Below are 19,499 nucleotides of genomic sequence, written 5' to 3' on the forward strand. Positions count from 1 at the left end.
CCAGTTCAGGTCTCGCTGAATGGCAGCACAGCCTTCTGGCGTGTCAGCCACTCCTCCCAGCTTTGTGTCATCGGCCTGCTTGCTGAGGGCAGACACTATTCCCTCATCAAGATCGTCAATGAAGATGTTGAACAAGACCGGACCCAGCACCGACCCCTGGGGAACACCGCTAGTCACAGGCCTCCAGCCAGACTCTGCTCTGCTGATCACCACCCTCTGAGCTCGGCCAGCCAGCCAGTTCTCAACCCACCTTGCCGTCCACTCATCTATCCCACGCTTTCTCAGCTTTGCTAGTAGGATGTCATGGGAGACAGTATCGAAAGCCTTGCTAAAGTCAAGGTAGATGACATCCACCGCTCTCCCCCCATCTATCCAGCTGGTGATGCCATCATAGAAGGCAACAAGGTTGATTGAGCATGACCAACCTATCAAATCAACTTATTAAACCTATCTCTATCAAAGATGATAGAGAGCGGTTCGGCGATCACATCTGCCAGCTCCCTTAGCACATACAGATGCATCCCATCGGGACCCATGGATTTGTGTGCGTTGAGCCCACTCAGACGCTCCCGAACCACTCCCACAAGAATCTATTATAATTTCTGCAGCGTTGGGCATTGTGATGTAGACAATAAGAACATTCATGAATAAATCTGTATGATGAAGAATCCTCATTTCAGGACACGGTCAATCTCTTAACTGTTGGACTAAAGACATTTATTCTCTTAGCAGATTGTTCTGCTAACAAAAAAAAAAACACTAATTGAAGGTTTTTACAACATGTAGGATTGAGTGCTGTCAGGAAAACACTAAGTTGTATCAACTTCTGAGATGTTGATCTAGGAAAATGGTTTCAATTTAGTATTCTGAAGAAGGTACCTAAAGCTGAGGAACACAATTCCTGCAGGTCTGCAGCATCTTTTTAACTCATTCTGGTGTTAGATACAGAGAATCTTGCCTGGAGAAGGTATGTGGGATTCTGCTGGAAGATCAACGCCATCCTGATCCTTTCTCGGTACGTAAATCTTGATCTTGGCAAGCACAGTGACAGGAGCCCTTTCTGTACCCAAGGATCCTTCATTTATCAGTACCTAAGAGCTGGTTCTTTCTTCTGTGAAAAATCTTGGATTCTTTCATGAATTAGGGCAGTAGTTTTCATCCATAAATTGTTGCTGTACGCCTTATCTATTGCTGTGCAGTGTAGCCTTTTACCTTGGTCAAACATTCAATTGATTTAATACTTTTTCAGATCATTGCATTTGGTCAAGATTGTATCTTCATGCTGCCCCGGGTATATTCGAGCAGACTTCATGCCTGCCTTCTGCCTTCTCTTGGCTTTTACAGCAACTGTAGGATGATGTCTAAAGAGATGCCTTGACGTCCTTTAATCCGAACTCATGGACGTTGCTGTTAAATTACTGCACTGGGGAGGAAGAGATTTTTTAAAAGACTTTGGCTGAAAGAAGAGCAATTTGATTATATAGGCTGCTTGGTGAAGCATGGTATGATGTAGACTGTGTGCTAAACCAATAAAACAAAACCTTGCCTGGCTTTCTACAGTATCTACTTTCTATTGCAATAATTTAAGATGAAAACCTACTGCAAACCAGTTAGCATTAATCAGTATAAATGCAGTTGGATTTATTGGTGCACAGATGCTCTTTTATTGTTATGACACATTTCTGCACAAACAGAGAGGTTTTTGTTTCCAGGAGCAATAAGAACCTGAAACAGTGGATGCAGTCGTGAAATGTTCCAGTAGGAACAAGATGTAAGGATCTGGTAACTTGAATGTTGTGGTTTAGAATGAAAAAAACAGGTTCTATGTGAAAGTTTAAGAAAGACGATCACAGTTTTGTAGGACAAATTTATCAGGACTTTAAAAAAAAATGCTAAGTAAAAAGTGGGGTCTGCATTCACTAAGGTTCCCTGTGCATGTGAGCTTAAGTGTGTGCCAGGAAAGACGGCGAAGAAAACTCAATGTCCAACAAACCAAGCTTCAGCAATCTTGTCTATGAAAAGAACATAAAATAATTTTAATTTCACTTTTTCTATTTCTGTCACAGAACATCTGTGTTGTTGTTGTTGTTTTTCTTATGGCTCAGATATTTAAAATAAATACTAATTTTAAAGCACAGTGTAACATGCATTTTTCTTAAGCTTAGCTGTCAGGGGAAGTAGTAATATTAATGGTTTGTTTATGCTTGCAGGAGAGTAGTTTGAGCAACTAGTTTGTTAATTCGAAGGGCAAAGCTCACTTCTCTGCGTCACTGGGTTTGAGATGTATATTCTGGCAATGAAATTATGAAAAATAATTCACTGGAAGAAACTTGAAGTCTGTGAATAAGTGATGGTGCTTCAGTGTTCTGGACAACACAGATGTCATAAACTGGAAAGAGGCAACTCCGTTACGTTGTTTAGACAGTGTCCTGCAGTTTCTGTGGCTCTAAATCATTTCAGAGGCATAAAAACAACAGCATGCTTCAGAAAAACTGGATATAGCTACATGGTAGGAGGGTGCGCTGTTTGAGTGTGGATGACTTACAAAAGATGTAAAGTGTGTGCAGTTACTGTGCACGCTTACACAGCAGATACTCAGAGATACTGGAGTGCATGTTCACAATTAAACAATGCTGTTTTGACTTCTTGTGTTCAAAACGATGACTGAGAATCATGTCCTGGCTAAATTATAGAGGATAAATAAGCAAAAACCCTCATGACAATACTGAGTAGGGGTACAGCAGGATTACTGTCAGCTTGAGTTACTTCCGTGCTCTCTTGTAGTTCCCGAAGGAAACCTCACTGTCCTGGCTGGAGTGCTGTATTGGCAAGTCGCGTAGGCACATACTGCTTGAGAAGGTTTCAACAAAGCAAAAATCATTTTAAGAGACTTATGTGCTCTCAGTCATTTCTTAGAAATAATAAAAAAAAAAATAAAAATGCCAGAATAAGGAGTGTTTTTACAGAACAACCATAATTCACCTCCTCTTGTGTGCCCCTCTGTCCATCAGTTTAAATGAACACTTATTTGTTTTGCCTCACTTAGCATCCGTTGCAGTGGTCCATGGATGATAAAGATGTCCTAGCGTCCTTTCTCCTTTCTGTTTTTCTTTCCACCCTCCAACTCTGCAGACTATTTTCCATCATTTCCTGCATTTTTCTTCCTCCTGGCAATCCAGCCAGGCTTGTTACTCCTGCCTCTTTTTCCACCCCCTTCTCCAGGTGCCAGCGAGAGCACAGGAGAAATGGCAGAGCCTCCGTTCCCGTCCTCTGTGCCTAGCTTCGGCATGATGCTGGGAAGCAGTCACAAAGTTCCCCTAACCACCAAAGCTATTTTATCATCCCGCTGTCTGTACAGTTGCTTCATTTGGAAGCTCCAAGTACATAGCTGCAGATCTTTTCAAATAAAGTCGTACAGATTTTATGACTTGGCTAAAACAAAACACATTTTTTAGACTGGTTCTTGAAAACCTTTGTAGCATTAAGTCTCTATAACTCCAATCCATTTCATGCGGTTTTGATGACAAATGGGTCAGATTTTGCACAATGAGGGATTCTGGCAACTTGTATTTCTCTTTCCTCCACCCCTTCCTTACACGGTGAAAGTCACAATAACGTTCTAAGAACAGCTGTCATTAGAATTGCATCAGTGGCTATGCCAGTCACTAGGTATGTTGATTTTGTTAACAGCAGAACTGATTCAAACTCGAGGTGCTCTTTTTTTTTGAAAAAAACTTTATTCTCTTTCTTTCTCTCTGTTTTCTTTGATTCGATATTAATCTTGAAACCAAAAATCTTTGTTGTGCAACAGCATTGTGTTTCATTGCAATTATACTTGAGTCAAGAATAATCTTCATAAATATAAACTGTAAGTGACGTGCCATAATTACATTTGTTATCCATAGCCTTTATATAAATGTTTAAACAGTTTGTATGCAGTGGAGTAAACAACCCAATCTTTCAGCATAGGTTTTCTCTCAAATGTTAAAAATACGTGTTTAATCACAGAATAGTGTAAATTAATGTTAGATTAGATCCAATATGTCTTTTGCCATTTCCTTGCCAGAGTCAGAATTTTGCCCGTGGGTGCATTAAATATTTTATCAGAACTGCAGCAGTTGCAAGTCCGCTAATTTGAGGGTATGCGTAAGGTGCAAGTGATGGTTCTTGTCTCTGTGGTTACCTGAGTGATGAGTTGGTGGCAGGGATGCTCTTGTGAGATCCTGGGAACTCGCAACCTTGGCAAGCAGGATGTGTGCTTTTTGGACTCAAAATAGTTAAATAGTTCTTACAGTTGTGTCTCAGAAATGTCGTAAAACACTTCTGAAATATTGTATAGAAACTGTGTTTTGCTGTGGGAGTCTGTCTCGTTTTAGACACACAATGATCTCCCGGACTCTGTGTTTAGACCTTAAATGAATGTGTTGCTTTGAAGGAGTGCTGACCAGTTAAATTACCTCTTTGTTAAAAGGAAATTGATTTGTTCATTCATCTGAAAAAAATCACGATATCTTTGGGAGATCAGCGAGGTCACATTGTCTTTTAGCTTTACAGAGAACAAAGCCAGCATGTAAGAATGCTTCCAGGAAACAATAAAAGTGTGTGCACGTTTGTTTCTGGTCCAGTAATTTTGTGAATGTTGTTTGTCATCTTCCTCCAACAGCTCAATATGCTTTCCTCACCGCCCACTTGAATAGCACAGGAAGAGATAATTCTTTAATGCGGAGTGTGTTTTAAAAAGTTTCATCCCGTAAATGTTTATGGAATAATTGTAACGCACCAAGTAGAGATGTGCTCTGTCACTCTGTCATGTTACTTATGTGACAACAGGGAACTTTTCATACCTTGCACATTCCTTGAAATGCTGCGTAATACTCTTTTCAGTGCTTTCAGTTATTGGGGTAATGAGAATAGACAAATTAAGGTGAGGGTTGGTTAGGTTATTCCAAACTCTTGTGAGCTGTAGACTAGCAGCAGCCTACAGACGAAACGTTGGATCTAAGTTACGAGTCCGGAGTCAGCAGTAGGATTCTGTGATTATTGCTTTACACGAACAAATTAAAATACAGGATGATATTTTGGGAGTCTCTACATTGAAAATCTAGTTTTACTTGTTTGCTCACCTTTTTAACTTTTCACTTTATTAAAGTGATTTATTGCTGTTCATAAAAACAGTAATTTTTGTGTTGAAATGCACTGACTTGAGATATTTTTTATTCCTACAAAATGCAACTGTGTGTTTTTAGAAAGTCGTGGAACAATGCCAACTATGTACAGCCTGACTGCAGTTGACTTACCTCTTATATTAACTATCCTTACCCTTTGAGATCCACCATCCAGGCCTTTGGCCTATTTACAATATACAGCTGAAGTATGGCCCTCCCAGCTGATGCTCTTAACTGTAAGAAAGCTTCATCGAATTGAGAGGCTTGTGGTTCGGAAACAGGATAAGGTTTTTCAATGTGTGAGGATTTTTTCAGATTTTACTGTGGATGAATCTGATCCTGAGCAGCCCTGTATTGCCAGGCTCTTTATTTTTGCTTTCTGTAGGTATGCCTGGATGTTTTAGGCCAAAAAGTTTGGATTTCAATTGTGTCAGTTTAATGCCACTGAAAACTGTGTTAACATTAAAGCTTTTAGCTGGCCAGTTTATAACAAAGGCTCTCCAGAGGGTTCTCTTTAGGTTACAGTGCAATTTCAAACCTGTTCAGCTGAATCTTAACAAGGCTTTTAAATTGTGTTAAGCTGAGCAAGCATACTTGAAAAATACATCCTGAACTCCGTCAAGGCAAGGTCAAGGCCCATTGCACCCCATTTAGGCTGGTTAATCAAGTTCCCTGTAGGTTCTTGTATAGCCAATTTTGTGTTGCTGTCTTCATTCCTGCTCCTTTCCCTGGCACAATTGCCCAGAACTAGTTTTCTTTATCCTCAGTTTTTCTAAGCAGGTCGGTCTGATAGGAACCCACGCATTTCTTTGGGCTTTTTGCTGCTGATAATGCCGCCGTGTCCATTCCTCTGTAAGCCTTTACCTTGTCACTCTCAGCGGTCATTTTACCCTGTACTTTTTGTCCTTGGAGGTAACAGACATTCTTCTCTAACTGATTCGAGCTGGGTCATTGCTTACCTTACAGCTAAATAAAATGTATTTGAGTCCTTTTTGCAAATCCCAGCGATCACAGTGGCCACGGTGTGTGTGAGCAAGGAGAAATGCAGCAGCAAAGCATTACCCGGGATGGGGTTCTCGTGCTGCCAACGTGAAAGAAATGGCCCTGCTAAAGGAAGCTGCCAGCCTCCAGTTCTTATTCTTCAGTTTATCACCGATGCTGACTGTTGGCTGAGTCACCGGCTGCCCCTGCTTCTTTACACAGGAGGCCGGGTGATATTTGTTCACTTCGGTGTCTGGTGCTTGGGTGCAGCACTTGATGCAAAAGTGGTGTTACCTGCACTGACCTGTGGCAAAGAAGTCACTCTGTAGACATTTATTCAGCTAACAGTATTTTATTAGCTGTGGCAGACGTGTTTTCAGATATTTTAGTAGGTTGAGCAGTCTGTAGTGAGTTTTTTATACCAAAACAAAGTGTGCTCAAGATCACAATGCCACAGCTGTTGAGCACGTCTGCGTGCAGCTTGTCTTACTCTTAAAAAAAAAAAGTCAAGCCTTTCTTGCTGTGCTTCTTTGCCTTCTGACGCAGACACAGGTCTTCGAGCAGTAGTGTCAGTATTATTTGAGATACAGATATTTTATATTATTTAAGGCTTGGTTAGTCTGTTTAATCTGAGGAGTAAAAAGCCAGCCTGAAAAGAGTTCTGCTGTATTTTATGACCGAAGCCTGAAAAGGCCATAAAGGAGGGCATATCTCTTGTATCAGTAACTAAGCTACAGCAAATTAAATCAGATTATTAAGGCCTTGACAGAATATTTCACTGGGAACAACTCCAAAATTTTACCTGGACTTCAGAGAACTTTGCAGATTTTATTGTTATTTTTTTAAATAATTTTCTAAAGACATAGTGCCCTGAAATGAATATGAAATAATCTGCAATTACACGTCAGACTATTGCGTACTTGAGTGCACAGTTAGGGAATGGTAAGTCTTTTGTTCCATTACACTGAATGCTTCTCCCTTAAAAAAAAAAAAAAAAAAAAAAAGAGGTTGTATAGGAACAGCTGCACCTTTTAAGCTCTGCCACTAGATTGTTGTTTTTATTTATTTCTTATTATCTACAGGGATGCTGTCTTCATCTGACTATTACAGTGTACATTTCATTTGGCTGTACAGTATCTTGCATGTGCTTCCACATGTGTATGTACCTACCCACAGTGGATTTACCACATTTCATGTAGGTGATGAAGAAAGCAAGTACTGTACAACACCATCAAAATTCATTTAACAATTGCTTTAGCTGCAAAATGTAGCTTTGTTTCCATAAGCTGCTAACTGCTCCTAGTCTGCTGCATCTGTCCCTGTTGCATCACTGCCAGTGTATCAAGGCAGAGGAAACCAGAGCCCTGCTTAAAAGTCTGTTTTCTCTGCAAACAGGAGTTGGAGGCAGGCAAAAGAAGTGTGTCAGAAAGGAAATTTTCCACCTGGATCAAAGTCTTTGTGCCTGAGTCAGTAAGGCGAAGTCTCAAATTACTGAGTTTAGCAATAGCTTTAAGCTGCCTTGCTGTGGGCACCTTAGCAAGCAGGAGAAGATTGTAACATGAGTTGCTAGACTCTATCCTACAAACATATAATGAGGAAATAATTCCTTCACAACCCTGTGCTGTATTTTATTCAAGTAAATTCTCAACATTAATGACATTTGTCAACCTTAGTGTTTGAAACAAAAAGAATGTATATTGGTTATTTTTCTACTCAGGCTAACCAATGCTATGTTTGTAGGTAATTCTCTACATTGGTATTTTAGTTTCTTTTTTTGGTCTATACTTGGACTTGTAAAACGTAACATTGAATTTGACAATGTCAAGCTCCATTCAGAAGTTTGGTAAATCTTACATCTTTACTGGATACTAGTAAAAATTAGCCTTAATCTAATATTTTCTACTATATCTTAATTATAGACATACCTGCCAGCTATACTAAAGTAAGTATCCATGTTTGCATGCTCTGTTTTCAATTCTATCGTCTTGATAAAGTGAGCAATTTTTTGGTACCATTGTGCTCTTTACTTCATGGACAGAGGAGAGGACCAGGAAGGAATAGAAAGCAACAGGGCTTTTTCTTGTTTGAGAGGACTTAGTATTCTGAGAATTCTTGAACATAACTTTTGACTTGCTTCATTTGTGTTAGTCCATCCCAGTAGCGAAGAGTATAATTCGTCATGGTGCAACACTCCTAAATGTACCAGGTTAGTAGGCTTTTTTTCCTAAAACATGAAGCTGTGCATGATTCCCTTCTGCAGTTAATTATGATTTGTAATGCAGGACAGAGTCAGTAAATATTTTAAAAACTCACCTTATAAAAATGAACTGTTTAACTGCAGTATCCAAAGCAAATAAAATAGTTACCTTTTGAGCTAACTGTGCTTAGAACAGAAGATGCATTTAGAATGCAGTAAAATATTTTATATTTTCAACAAAAGCAAGGCTCTTTTGGAAAAAAGGTTGTTTTGATATCTTTTTTTCTTTCTCCTTTATGTGTAGGCAATTTGTTATCAGTTGTCTTTGCAAAGGTATAAAAAACACATGATGTATCAATATCAAAACTTCATTTTGATAGTATTAAGATATAGTTGTTAGAGCCTATGTAATGTTTTTCTTCTTTCAGCTTGACTTACTGTTCATTCCACAATAATTTTCCTGTAGTTCACATGAAAAGATACTTTTTTTGAGTAAGAAATATTATTTTTTTCAACCAGCATTTTTTTTGTATTCGAACTTTTTAGAATTAAAGTGTTACTCTGAAAAATAATAGTTGCAAACGATTGGTTCTGTTGATGATCTTCGATCATCATATGGATAAAAGATTTTTTTTTGTGCAAGAAATACGTTTTCTTTAGATTTACTGAGCAGTACTATGTAGTGCAGTATATCTCCCTTTCCTTTTCCTATCTCCCAAGATAGGAAACGGCTGCTGTACGATCACATGCTGGTGCTACATTCAGCGAGAAATTTTGCTTCAGTATTAAAGCAATTCAAATGTAAATTCAGGGAGGTATGTCATCTCATGAAAGACTCATGTGCTGAATACATGATTCCAAAATGAGTGTTAGAAATAGGAGGCTTCAAAAATAGTTGTCTGGTCCCTCTTGTACGATATTTCACCATTTGTTACAAATTTCTAGCAAGCACCGTGGCACTACTTCAAGGGAGGACTATTTCTAAAATCCTTTTAAGCCATTACAGTCATCCTTCTTCAAACTCACGTCTATGATGATACCCATGAAAAAATCAATAGCAATTGGGCAGCTGGTGCTACTGCTCTCAAGATCTCATTTGTACCTTGATCTACCCAAGTCTTTCGGCATTCACTCTTTTTTCATCTTATACTCGGTCTTCAGGCTCCTGTGGGAGTATCCATCTCTTTGTTAAATATTTATAGAGCTGTGATATCAAAGTGCTGCTTTTAGCGGTGTTGCTAATAAGTCCATAGAAGTTTTACTGCTTATTGCCAAAGCAGAGACGTGTGATGCTCCTGACAGAGTTTATGAGAATCTTTCCTTTCACTTTAAGGCGTTTTGTGCAAACAGTATTTTGGATTTATGGTTAACCTGGAACTTTTATTGGGGAATGGTAGAGTAGTAAAGACAGTCACTGAGTTTGAATGAGTCTCATTGTTGATGTTTGAAATTCTGAAATAGTAGGGGGATACTAAATGCTGTGTTAGCTAACTGTTTTTCCTGTGTTTTTCAGTATAAAAGGTTGTAATGTTATTTGTTGTTGTAATAAATATTATGTGGTTACAATAATGGCTATGATACAGCCCTTTTGCAATCACAGAACTTGAAAATTTAGCAAATAGGTCTGCCTACCAAACAAATATCTCGTCTTTGGCCTGTAAAATTCTCTTTGAGTCCCATTTTATTCAGATACAATATTTGAAGACTGCCATTTCCCTGTTGTCCTTTTGATTATTCTGCAATGTTTTTGTAACACATCACATTAAGAAAATACCATAAAAGTTTATGTAAACACCAAAGCAAGAACAGTGACACTGACAGCAGGCTCCAGCATCAGTAGCCTGGGAGCTCCTGAGGCAGTGTCAGCCACCCCAATATTCAGCCTGGGGGAGCCTCCACGTCCCTGAGGCTGTGACCTGGCTGGATCTCCCAGGCCCCCCTTCTCTTTCTCTTTCAGGAGGAAATGTGCATATAATATGCTCATCACCTTCAGATGCATGAAGTGAGGGGTTGAAAGAGCAAACCAAGTCTCCTCTCTCTGATGAATCACTGCCTGGTTCCAGCACTGGCCTTGTTAGCTCACTGTCCTCCGAGAGCACCTAATGGATGGGAAGCCCTTAATGGAATGGGAAAAAAAAAATACAAAGAAGACAGCCTGGGCCCCTCTCAGCCATTGTCAGATCCAGAAGTTTGTTGCAACAGCTCACATTTTGTCCTTTTTCTCCTTCAGCTGAAGTAGAGGCTTCTTTGGTCTCTGGTAGACCTGTCAGACAACACAGCTGGCAGAGCTTGAGTATTTTACAGCAGAGCACTCAGCAGCCACAGCAGCTTGAGGGAGGCAGCAGCTGTCAGGTCTTGGTTTCTTCTGGACTTCCCAAGGTGCTGGGAGCCCACTGTTAGAGCAATGTGCAGAGGCAGCTTCACCCGTCTTTCTGCATTTCTGCTGGCACAGTCAGTGGCTAATCCAGAAAAGAAAACTGCAGCATGACCCACCAAATTATCGAGGCATAAAAGGCTAAGAGTGAGAAAGATGAATCTCCTTATGGATGCTGTATGACGGTGAAAGGCATTAGCACAGTTTATAGCATCCTGTATTTGAAATTGGGAATTATTTCCTAGATCAGTTTTGACCCCGTCACTTCTCTCCTTGCTTTATTCTAGAGATTGGTTTCTTGCTATCACATGAAATGTAAGCTGTTTGCCTTCACCTGAAGTGCTTTCCTGGGCTATCCCCATTCTATCATCTCTCATTTTCTTTTGATAACATGATGATTATAGTTCAATTAGCCATTTGCTAAATTTTCAATACCTCTATGCTGATTCTTGGTTATAGGAGAGGTTGCACTTGTCTATTCAAAGCCACATTGTTACTCTTTTATAATCCTTCTTAAAGTTCTCCCTTTCCTTTGACTCTGAGAAACGAGAACCTAAAAATTGGAGAGTGTTATGTAGAGCAGAATTTTGCTGTTTTTCTTAATTCACCTTGCTGTATCATGTCTGTATCACATATTGCCCTTTATTGTGCACATAGGCTGTAGGTTTTTTTTTTAGGAAAGCAGATGTCACTGTTTTGCAGTACATGCTGCATGTTCCTAAAGCTCCCAGATGTTATGGTAATGTATATATTATTTTGGGCAATGCGCTTCCATCTTTTATTATTCATTCCTGAACACTGTGCTGCCACCTAATATATCCACACTCCATCAAAAAATAAATAGGTCATTCAGCTTGCAGTGGAACTAATGAAATTTACAAGTTCTGCACTGCACTAACTTGAGCTCTTAATTTCTCTAGAGCCACCCTCCACAGACATGGGTTCTCCCATGCATTCACAGACCTCTGCCTAAATAGCACAGAATCACAGAATCATCTAGGTTGGAAGAGACCTCCAAGATCACTGAGTCCAACCTCTGACCTAACACTAACAAGTCCTCCACTAAACCATATCACTGAGCTCTACATCTAAATGTCTTTTAAAGACCTCCAGGGATGGTGACTCAACTACTTCCCTGGGCAGCCCATTCCAATGCCTAACAACCCTTTCAGTAAAGAAGTTCTTCCTAATATCCAACCTAAATTGTGCTTCAGCTTCTCAGCAGAATCACCCTGCCCCATCTTCTCAGGTTCCCTAAGGGCACCATCTGATCTCCTTAGACTCCTAGCACCCCCTCTCATGCATTCCCAGGTTTGTTCAATGCATGGGGCAGGAGGCAATGTGTGCTGCAGCTGACGCAAGCTAGCCATGTGCTAATTGCCCGAAATAAGTGTGCAGCAATTGATGCTCTTATCTTCTAATTTCAGACCATGGGAGAAGTTTTTGTGCTTTTTTTCTCATTGAAGGCACTAGTGGGATCTGCATTATTGATTTTCATGAAGATTTGAGTAATGTGATATCTCTCAGGCATTTGTTCTTGTCTAATTTTGTTTATGGCCTCAAGAAATATTGGTGGTGGATAGAGGACTAATGGGTAGTACAATAGCGTAAACTTTTCTTATTAACAAACTTGACTGCTTGACTGAAAGTTATTCTTTCAAGTCGTTTTTGAGATCCCAGCTGGTGAAGGTATTAGACATTATTTATTTTGGTTTATGTGGAGAGAAATAATGAACTGCCGGTTTATTGAAAAGGGTAAAGATGTTTTCATGGTTTGGTACACTATTTCATTAAAGCCTAAAACTATCGAATATTTACTGTAATGCAGCTATTTGTATGTCTGGAAGCACATTAATCTAAAGCACTGAAAGCTGTGTTGTGGTAATGTGAACATGCAGGAGCCTTCTTGAAGACTATAAACATAGTATCGGGATACGCTTATACTGTAAAATACAGGGACCACAGAAAGACACAAAATGCTGCAGAATCCAGTGTGATTGAAGAATCTTGGCTTTGGTTTGTGTTTATAACAGGGTGTGCATCTGCTTTCAGGGTACCTACTTCTATGTTATTATGAGAAGCGTGCAGGTGCTTAATGCAGTTGCTTGACTCTGATGGCAGCGGAGGACGGGGTCACCACGCTCAGCATGCTGAGTTAGCTCATTTAGCAGATCTCTGTCCCACAGTGGCATCAAGCAGTAGGACACAACTCCAAAAAAAGCATTGCTTCGCCACAGTTTTGAAGGAAAAGGGGATGAAAGTGGAGGCCGCCAAGGGCACTGCACTCCTTCTAGAGTGGCCCAGACTGAGGGACATGCACTGGTGATGTCAGGATGAAAAGTCTTCCCTCTTCTTCACCAAATGACCTGTCAAAGGAACTGCAGAGAGGGTACAGCACAAGGCTCCAGCCAGCAACATCCCGTACAGAATGGGGCCTGAGCAAAGCTGTAGGAAGACTTGGATGCAGAGTAAAAGTGTCCAAGCTTGCTCAGTCCTGCTTGTTGTTACTCTTGCAATTAATGTGACTTGTAAGTTCATAATAGCTGAAGCAGCTCATGAAAGGACTGCTCTGGGGAAACAAAAGTGCATTGTAGCTGTTCCCCATAGTTTCCCCAAATCCTTTTCACATGGATTATATATACATCCTGATTCGCTTAGATTTTCTGCAACAGTAGACCCCTTGCATTCCTCTGTTTTGTCTACAAGGTGGTCTGGGCCTGGTGACTTTGCTGGAGAGCAAATAGGGAAGTTTGAGATGGTCCCAACCAACAGAACATAAGGTACTGGGCACATAGAGGTTCCTGCCCTGCCTGATTGTAGGTACCAAACACAGTCAAATTCAGTTTCCTAACCTGCTGTGCCTGGCATATTTGGATCCCAGAGAGCGTGTTGTGGGGGGAAGGATCTGGCATGGAGCAGTGTGCACGGGGTGACTCGTGCACAAAAGAGACCTCCTGGAAGGTTCACTGTGCTACCAGCTGCAGCCTGGTGCTGAGTCCCCTCTCTGTCCCTCTGACACAAAATGCAATGTGCTCTTTCAGACTGCACAGCCTGATAAGCCTCTGCTGTCCCATCTCATGAGCTGAGCTGTGCTGGGATGCTCTGTTTGCCCAGGCTTCCTATAACTCCATCTGCTGGTCCCCTACCTCAGATAAAGGTGAGAGGCAGGGGAATAGGGCAGCTGGCAGTTCCTTGAAGTTCTTGTAAGGTCCAATTAGATAGTGCCACTATAATGCCTGGTGTTGTACGGATCAATCCGCTGTTGGTCTGTGTCATTTTTCAAACAGGATTAACACTTTTAAGAATCTGCTTAGCAGTACTGTTAAGATGGGGCCACAATGATTTTATGATAATAAATCCCATGCTTGTGTGTATTGGTCTTGCTGGCACAATAACCCGCTGCTTACACCCATCAACATGTGCATAGGTACTTCAAGCACATTTTTACTTGATATTCTGTAAGTAACAGTTAACTCAGGTCTGATTTTGTTCATACTTTAGAATTTTACCTCCTTGTTTAAGGATTTGACTTTGTTTTTGCTATGATTTGGAATCTCTTCTAATCTTTAATTCATTTCTCTTTCACAGAAGTTCATCCTTGTCTGCTAATACAGATGGATATTGACCATCTTTTTATTTTCTGTATGTTTAAAGAGTCTATGTAGTTAAAATATTTAATAGGGAAATAGTCCATGAAGAATTGGAAATTTGTGTGTGTCTATAAGGACTTCATCAATTAATGAACAGAATTTACAGGCCCTAAGTAATCTTCACATGCATGCTTACAGTGCTGTAGTTCCAGGTGAATTTATCTAGCAAAGAGTGCTTTACGGAATAACTGAAATACTGTTTGTCTTTTTAGGCTGTGAAGCATGTTACAGAACCTCGCAAGTGGATGAAGGGGAAAGGAAAAAGTGCCATTGATAGCTAGAATAGCAACATGGGAAATACAACTACCAAATTCCGCAAAGCTCTTATAAATGGAGATGAAAATCTGGCCTGCCAAATATATGAGAGCAATCCTCAACTAAAAGAAACTCTTGACCCAAATACTTCTTATGGAGAAACTTACCAGCACAATACTCCACTACATTATGCTGCTAGGCATGGAATGAACCGTATCCTGGGGTGAGTATAATTCAGTGTTTTATTTGTGTATATACTGGTCTAAGAAATGCAAGAGTTATAGCTGAGTTATAAATATCTTACGTGTGTGTATATATACATACATATGTATGTGTGCTGCAGACAGGATTTGTAAGATTTTCAAATAGTAATAGAAAACATGCAAGTTAGTCTATAATCCCAGGCTGCTATAACAGGTGTTAATTTTATTTTTAGGTGTTAATTTTAGTGTCTGTTCCTTCTTCATAACATTAATCTTGGACAGTTTTAGTTTGCTTTCTGAAGATTCCTATACCATAGTTGTTTTTTTTAAAAGTAATGCCCATTCCACTGTTCTTGATGTGTTTTCCTGTTTTAAAATGATCTGTTTGTATCATACCTAATTGATACCATACTGATTGCATAGATTTCCAGGTGGGACAGTATGTTTATTCTTGTGTTAAAGAATAAACAGGCAGCTTTTGTTCTTCGATTTTGGATAATAGCAGCAAACGCGAATATCATGATAATGAATAAATTTATTATTGCTGCAGTTGACATGCACAGCAATCCCTAATGTTAGCTACTTCCATTCTTCTGTATTTTTTGTCAGTGCTTTAAAATCAATTAAAGATTAACATCAAAGAGTTAGGCATCTTATCCATGTCCAGAGATCACAGGTACAAGCTGTTCCAGCCTAGTGTTTCATGAATCTTATTCCAAGTAGACATTGCTAAACCTCTTCTTTAGTAGGTAATGAGTTAGAGAGAATTTCATAAATAGCCTCTTATTTATATTAGGAAATAGAATATAAATATATACTCTTTTTTTTTTTTTTCAATATTCTTTTTAGTTTAGTGTTTATATCTACTCATGGGCCTGTGGTATTCAAGTTTGTGTTGTCCCTCTTATGTTGAGGGACTTTACTAGCCACTAACCATATTTTTTTCCTTGGTGTTTTAGATTCATTTAACAACTTGTTAAACTTTATAGCTTCTCATCTGCCTTGATTTTTTTGCTGTTTTTCTCTTCTCCCCTACTTAACCGATGTTTTAATTTCACCACTGAATCATTCTTTTTTATTTTCTAACATGCCAAAATGTTCCTTTTCCCCCATTTTTTTTTTAATAAACCTGATTTAAAATAGCATTCAGTTTTTATTCACATTTTACGTGATTTTTTTTCTCTGCAATTTGCAGGTTCTTTCTCTCAGTTTAAGAAAATACAGCCTCTTTGAAAGGAAACATGAAATTGTTTGCATAAATGGAAAGAAATGGAGTCATAATTGCTGTCTGCTGAGCAGTCCATTAGTTAATTCATATTTCGCCATTATGATGAGATCTAGAATAACTGCTTTGCATTAAAAATAATCAGTAATTTAGAAATGACATTTACTACTAGCTATGTGGGACCTTTAGAATCTAAGCTTCACAGGACAATGCAGTTTTATTTTGTGCATGTTACAAACAAATGATCAAAAGACTCATTCCTTTTTCTAATTTCTGTCCATGATTTATAATTTTTTTTGCTAGTAAATGGTGAAGGTACCTGTATTTGCTAGAATCTGCTAATGAAATCCTGGACTTTTGGAATTGTCATTTCTGCTGAGTAATTCGTTGTGTTGTTTTTTTGTTTTTTTTTACTACTTTTCATCTGTCTTTGTAATGGCTTTGTTCAAAACTCATCAGTGACACATACTAGAGAACAATTTTGCCTTTTTATGTGAAAGACATAGTAAGGGTGAATAAATATTGTACTTATACTGTACCTGTTTGCAAAGTCGATAGTAGAAAGGGCACAAGTGTTTCCCAGTTAAGCCTCCTCCCTTTGGTACAGAAAGTCCTGGATATGGTAGAGATTAAATAAACTGAATATTGAAATGAATGCTTCGATTTACAGGTGAGGTACAGTATCTAAAAATAATTGAACTTTAATCTGTATGTATTTTGAGAGAGATTTGCAGTTATGGGATGCCCATAATACTGTAATGTTGTATATATATTTCTTTATGGAATGTTTTAAATATTTGGGAACCTATAGTGACAGTGACTTGTAGGTGAAACTCTAGACAATATTTTGTATGCCATAACGTTCAGTTTTTCTTCATAGGCTGATGCTTGTGCTGTTGTAGGTAGATATGAACTAACATGTCCATATTCATTTCTCAAAATAGAGTAGCATGATGCAGTTGTCAGTACACCTTTTGAATAACACAATATATTAAGAGAGATGTTCTGGGATGTTCAGAAATAACCTGACAGGGCTCTTGCCCAATACTAAAACAACGGGACAAAATCCCTGATGTATGGCTAGTGGTGACTGTCAAAAGTCTCAGTGAAATCATAGGCACTAAGTTTGCAATGAAAGGGAGCTGAGGACATCCTGGTATAGTCATCTTGGAGGTGAAGAAAATGAAGGAACTGGAGAAAAGGTTAAAGGGTCATGAAGCAAAACACCTGATCCGATCAAACCTTACATCATTAACTCTCCAGGCAGAAACTTACGCAGACAAAAATTTCTCAACCATTTTGAACCATGTAGTTATTTTATACAAGGTCAGCAATCTGAGTCACCTGGTTGCTGTGCTTTTCTTCCAGCTTTTACAGTCCAGAAACTGTATTTAGTGTATAATCAAACTGTAGCCTCATACTTACTGATATATCTATGAAAATGTGCCATTAATTTCTTTTCTCTTCACAAGATTCAGCAAGAACGTATTAAAATACTCAGATTATATCTATGATAATTTATCATAAGTATCATAGAAAGCTTTGATATATTAGTAATGTTGAAATAAAAGATGGAAAATAGTTAGGCATTCAGTTAATATGTAACTTTTGCTCAGTCTGCAGCCGATATAATGTTTACCTCACAGATCACTTTGTTTTACCAAGCTTTTAATGTTTAAAAACCAAAACCTGCTGCTTGTGGCTAATTAGCACGAACGAGAACGTTCGAAGTACTGCTTGAAGTTGCCAGAAGCTGTGTAGTTCAGCAGTTCCCAGGGGCCGAGAGCTGTCTCACTTGCTCTGCCCAGTCAGGATGTGTAAACAGGTGGCTGGTCCATATATTTGGCCATGCCCTGTGCCTGATCACTGCTGTCTGTCCTGACTTCAGATGTATATTTTTCCCACTGTGGGACCTTCATCCTGCTCACCTAGAGAGTGAAATAGAATGAGGGCCAACAGTTGCCACTTGTGGTCATGTCCGTGCTGTTTCTGTCTTTCTGGATCACCACATACCATATTGCACACATAAGGTTGTGTGTGTGTCTGCTGGAGATGCATGCTCAGCCTCTACACCGGCTGGACCTAGGGACATGGGGCCACAGCACCTTGCCTCTCTTGAGCTGCCAGAAAATCTCTCCAGAAAATAAGGTTGCTTTCCGTTTTGGAAGCAAAGAACTAAAAGTTTCAAGTTTACTTTCTTGGACTATATTGTAAATATCATGAGAACAATTTGAGTGTCATTTACTAAGTGATTTTGTGTTACAGTCTATGGACATCTGCTGTTGGTACTTGAATTCAGCATTGACTTCCAGAGAAGTTTGCCTTGGCTGTTAATAGATCTGGATAAGAAATGTCATCTGTGTTACAAAATTGTATTGATCTCACTATTCAGATTGTGTTTATTGCAGGCTAATAAACAGGTAGTCTTCCATGAATGATAGGTAAGACTCAGGGAAGAAAAATAAAAGGTTACATAACCATCAGAAACGTCAAGAAGTAATAAAAGATGCGTAATACTCACATTGATTTTGAGAGCTTTGTACGACATACAAATTGATCCTACCCTACATTAACATTTATCACAATCCCCTATGAATGAAAGTCTTGACAGAAGATTCCTGTTCAAGAGGATAGTTTAAATTTCATTTAGTAAATGGGTATAAAAATATTACAGAGCAAGAGCACACAGGGGATTTATTTTCTTTAGAAAATTCAGTCTTCGGATGATCAAGTACCTCAGCTGCCCTCAGGCTTTTTTCCCCTAATCCCAAGGTATATTTGGGACCACCTGACTGCTCAGCTTCAAAGAAATGCTATCAATTTGGAAAGGTATCCACCAGGGTCTGGCTGGTGGTGAACCACTCCCGAAATAAGACATCAGCATAGGCTTTTCCAGCGGGTGGCTGAGATAGAGTGCCTGGAAATCATGGGGAAACTACTAATGGTTGAAAGGAAAAACCTTCTTAGATAACCTGTAACTCTGCAAGGTATGTTGTGGTGTTACTTTCAGTATTGTAATTTTACTCGGAAGCTTTTTGAGTCTATGACAGACTTTTTCCAATTTATGCTTCATACTGCTACGTTTGAGCACTTTGTGAGTATCCGAGCCCAAGGTGGCTTGTTTGTAGCAGTTACTCCTGGTCCTGGGCTGACGGTGGAGAGGAGAGAGAAGGTGACAGAAACATGAGGCTGTGGGGGACAAAAGGGACTTGTGAAGCTGATTTTTTCTAGAACAGCAAAAGTAAAGATTTCCTGTTACAAAAGAGTGTGGAAATGGGGGTGAATCCTGAAACTGAAAAAAGTCACTTTTTTTTTTTAACATTCTTGATGCCTGTCTAACAGTGATAATGGTAAAGGAACTCATACATTTAATGCATAACTAAACAAGCCAGAGAGAAACATTGGTAGATGTGTCCAAGACCTGGCTATAGGAAGTATTTCTTGTTTCA

General features: G+C 39.2%; 1 protein-coding gene across 3 annotated transcripts in view; it reads left to right on the forward strand.

Moving 5' to 3' along the window:
* The window catches only part of ANKIB1 (ankyrin repeat and IBR domain containing 1), a 97,932-nt gene that overhangs the window by 16,817 nt on the left and 61,616 nt on the right, over positions 1-19,499 (forward strand). For all 3 annotated transcript variants that reach the window (XM_068673935.1, XM_068673937.1, XM_068673936.1), the window contains exon 2: positions 14,580-14,845. In XM_068673935.1, the coding sequence (XP_068530036.1) occupies positions 14,658-14,845 (188 nt within the window). In that variant the 5' untranslated portion in view covers positions 14,580-14,657. The remainder of the gene's footprint in view (positions 1-14,579; positions 14,846-19,499) is intronic.

Source organism: Anas acuta, chromosome 2 (genome assembly GCF_963932015.1).
Source record: "Anas acuta chromosome 2, bAnaAcu1.1, whole genome shotgun sequence".
Taxonomy (NCBI): domain Eukaryota; kingdom Metazoa; phylum Chordata; class Aves; order Anseriformes; family Anatidae; genus Anas; species Anas acuta.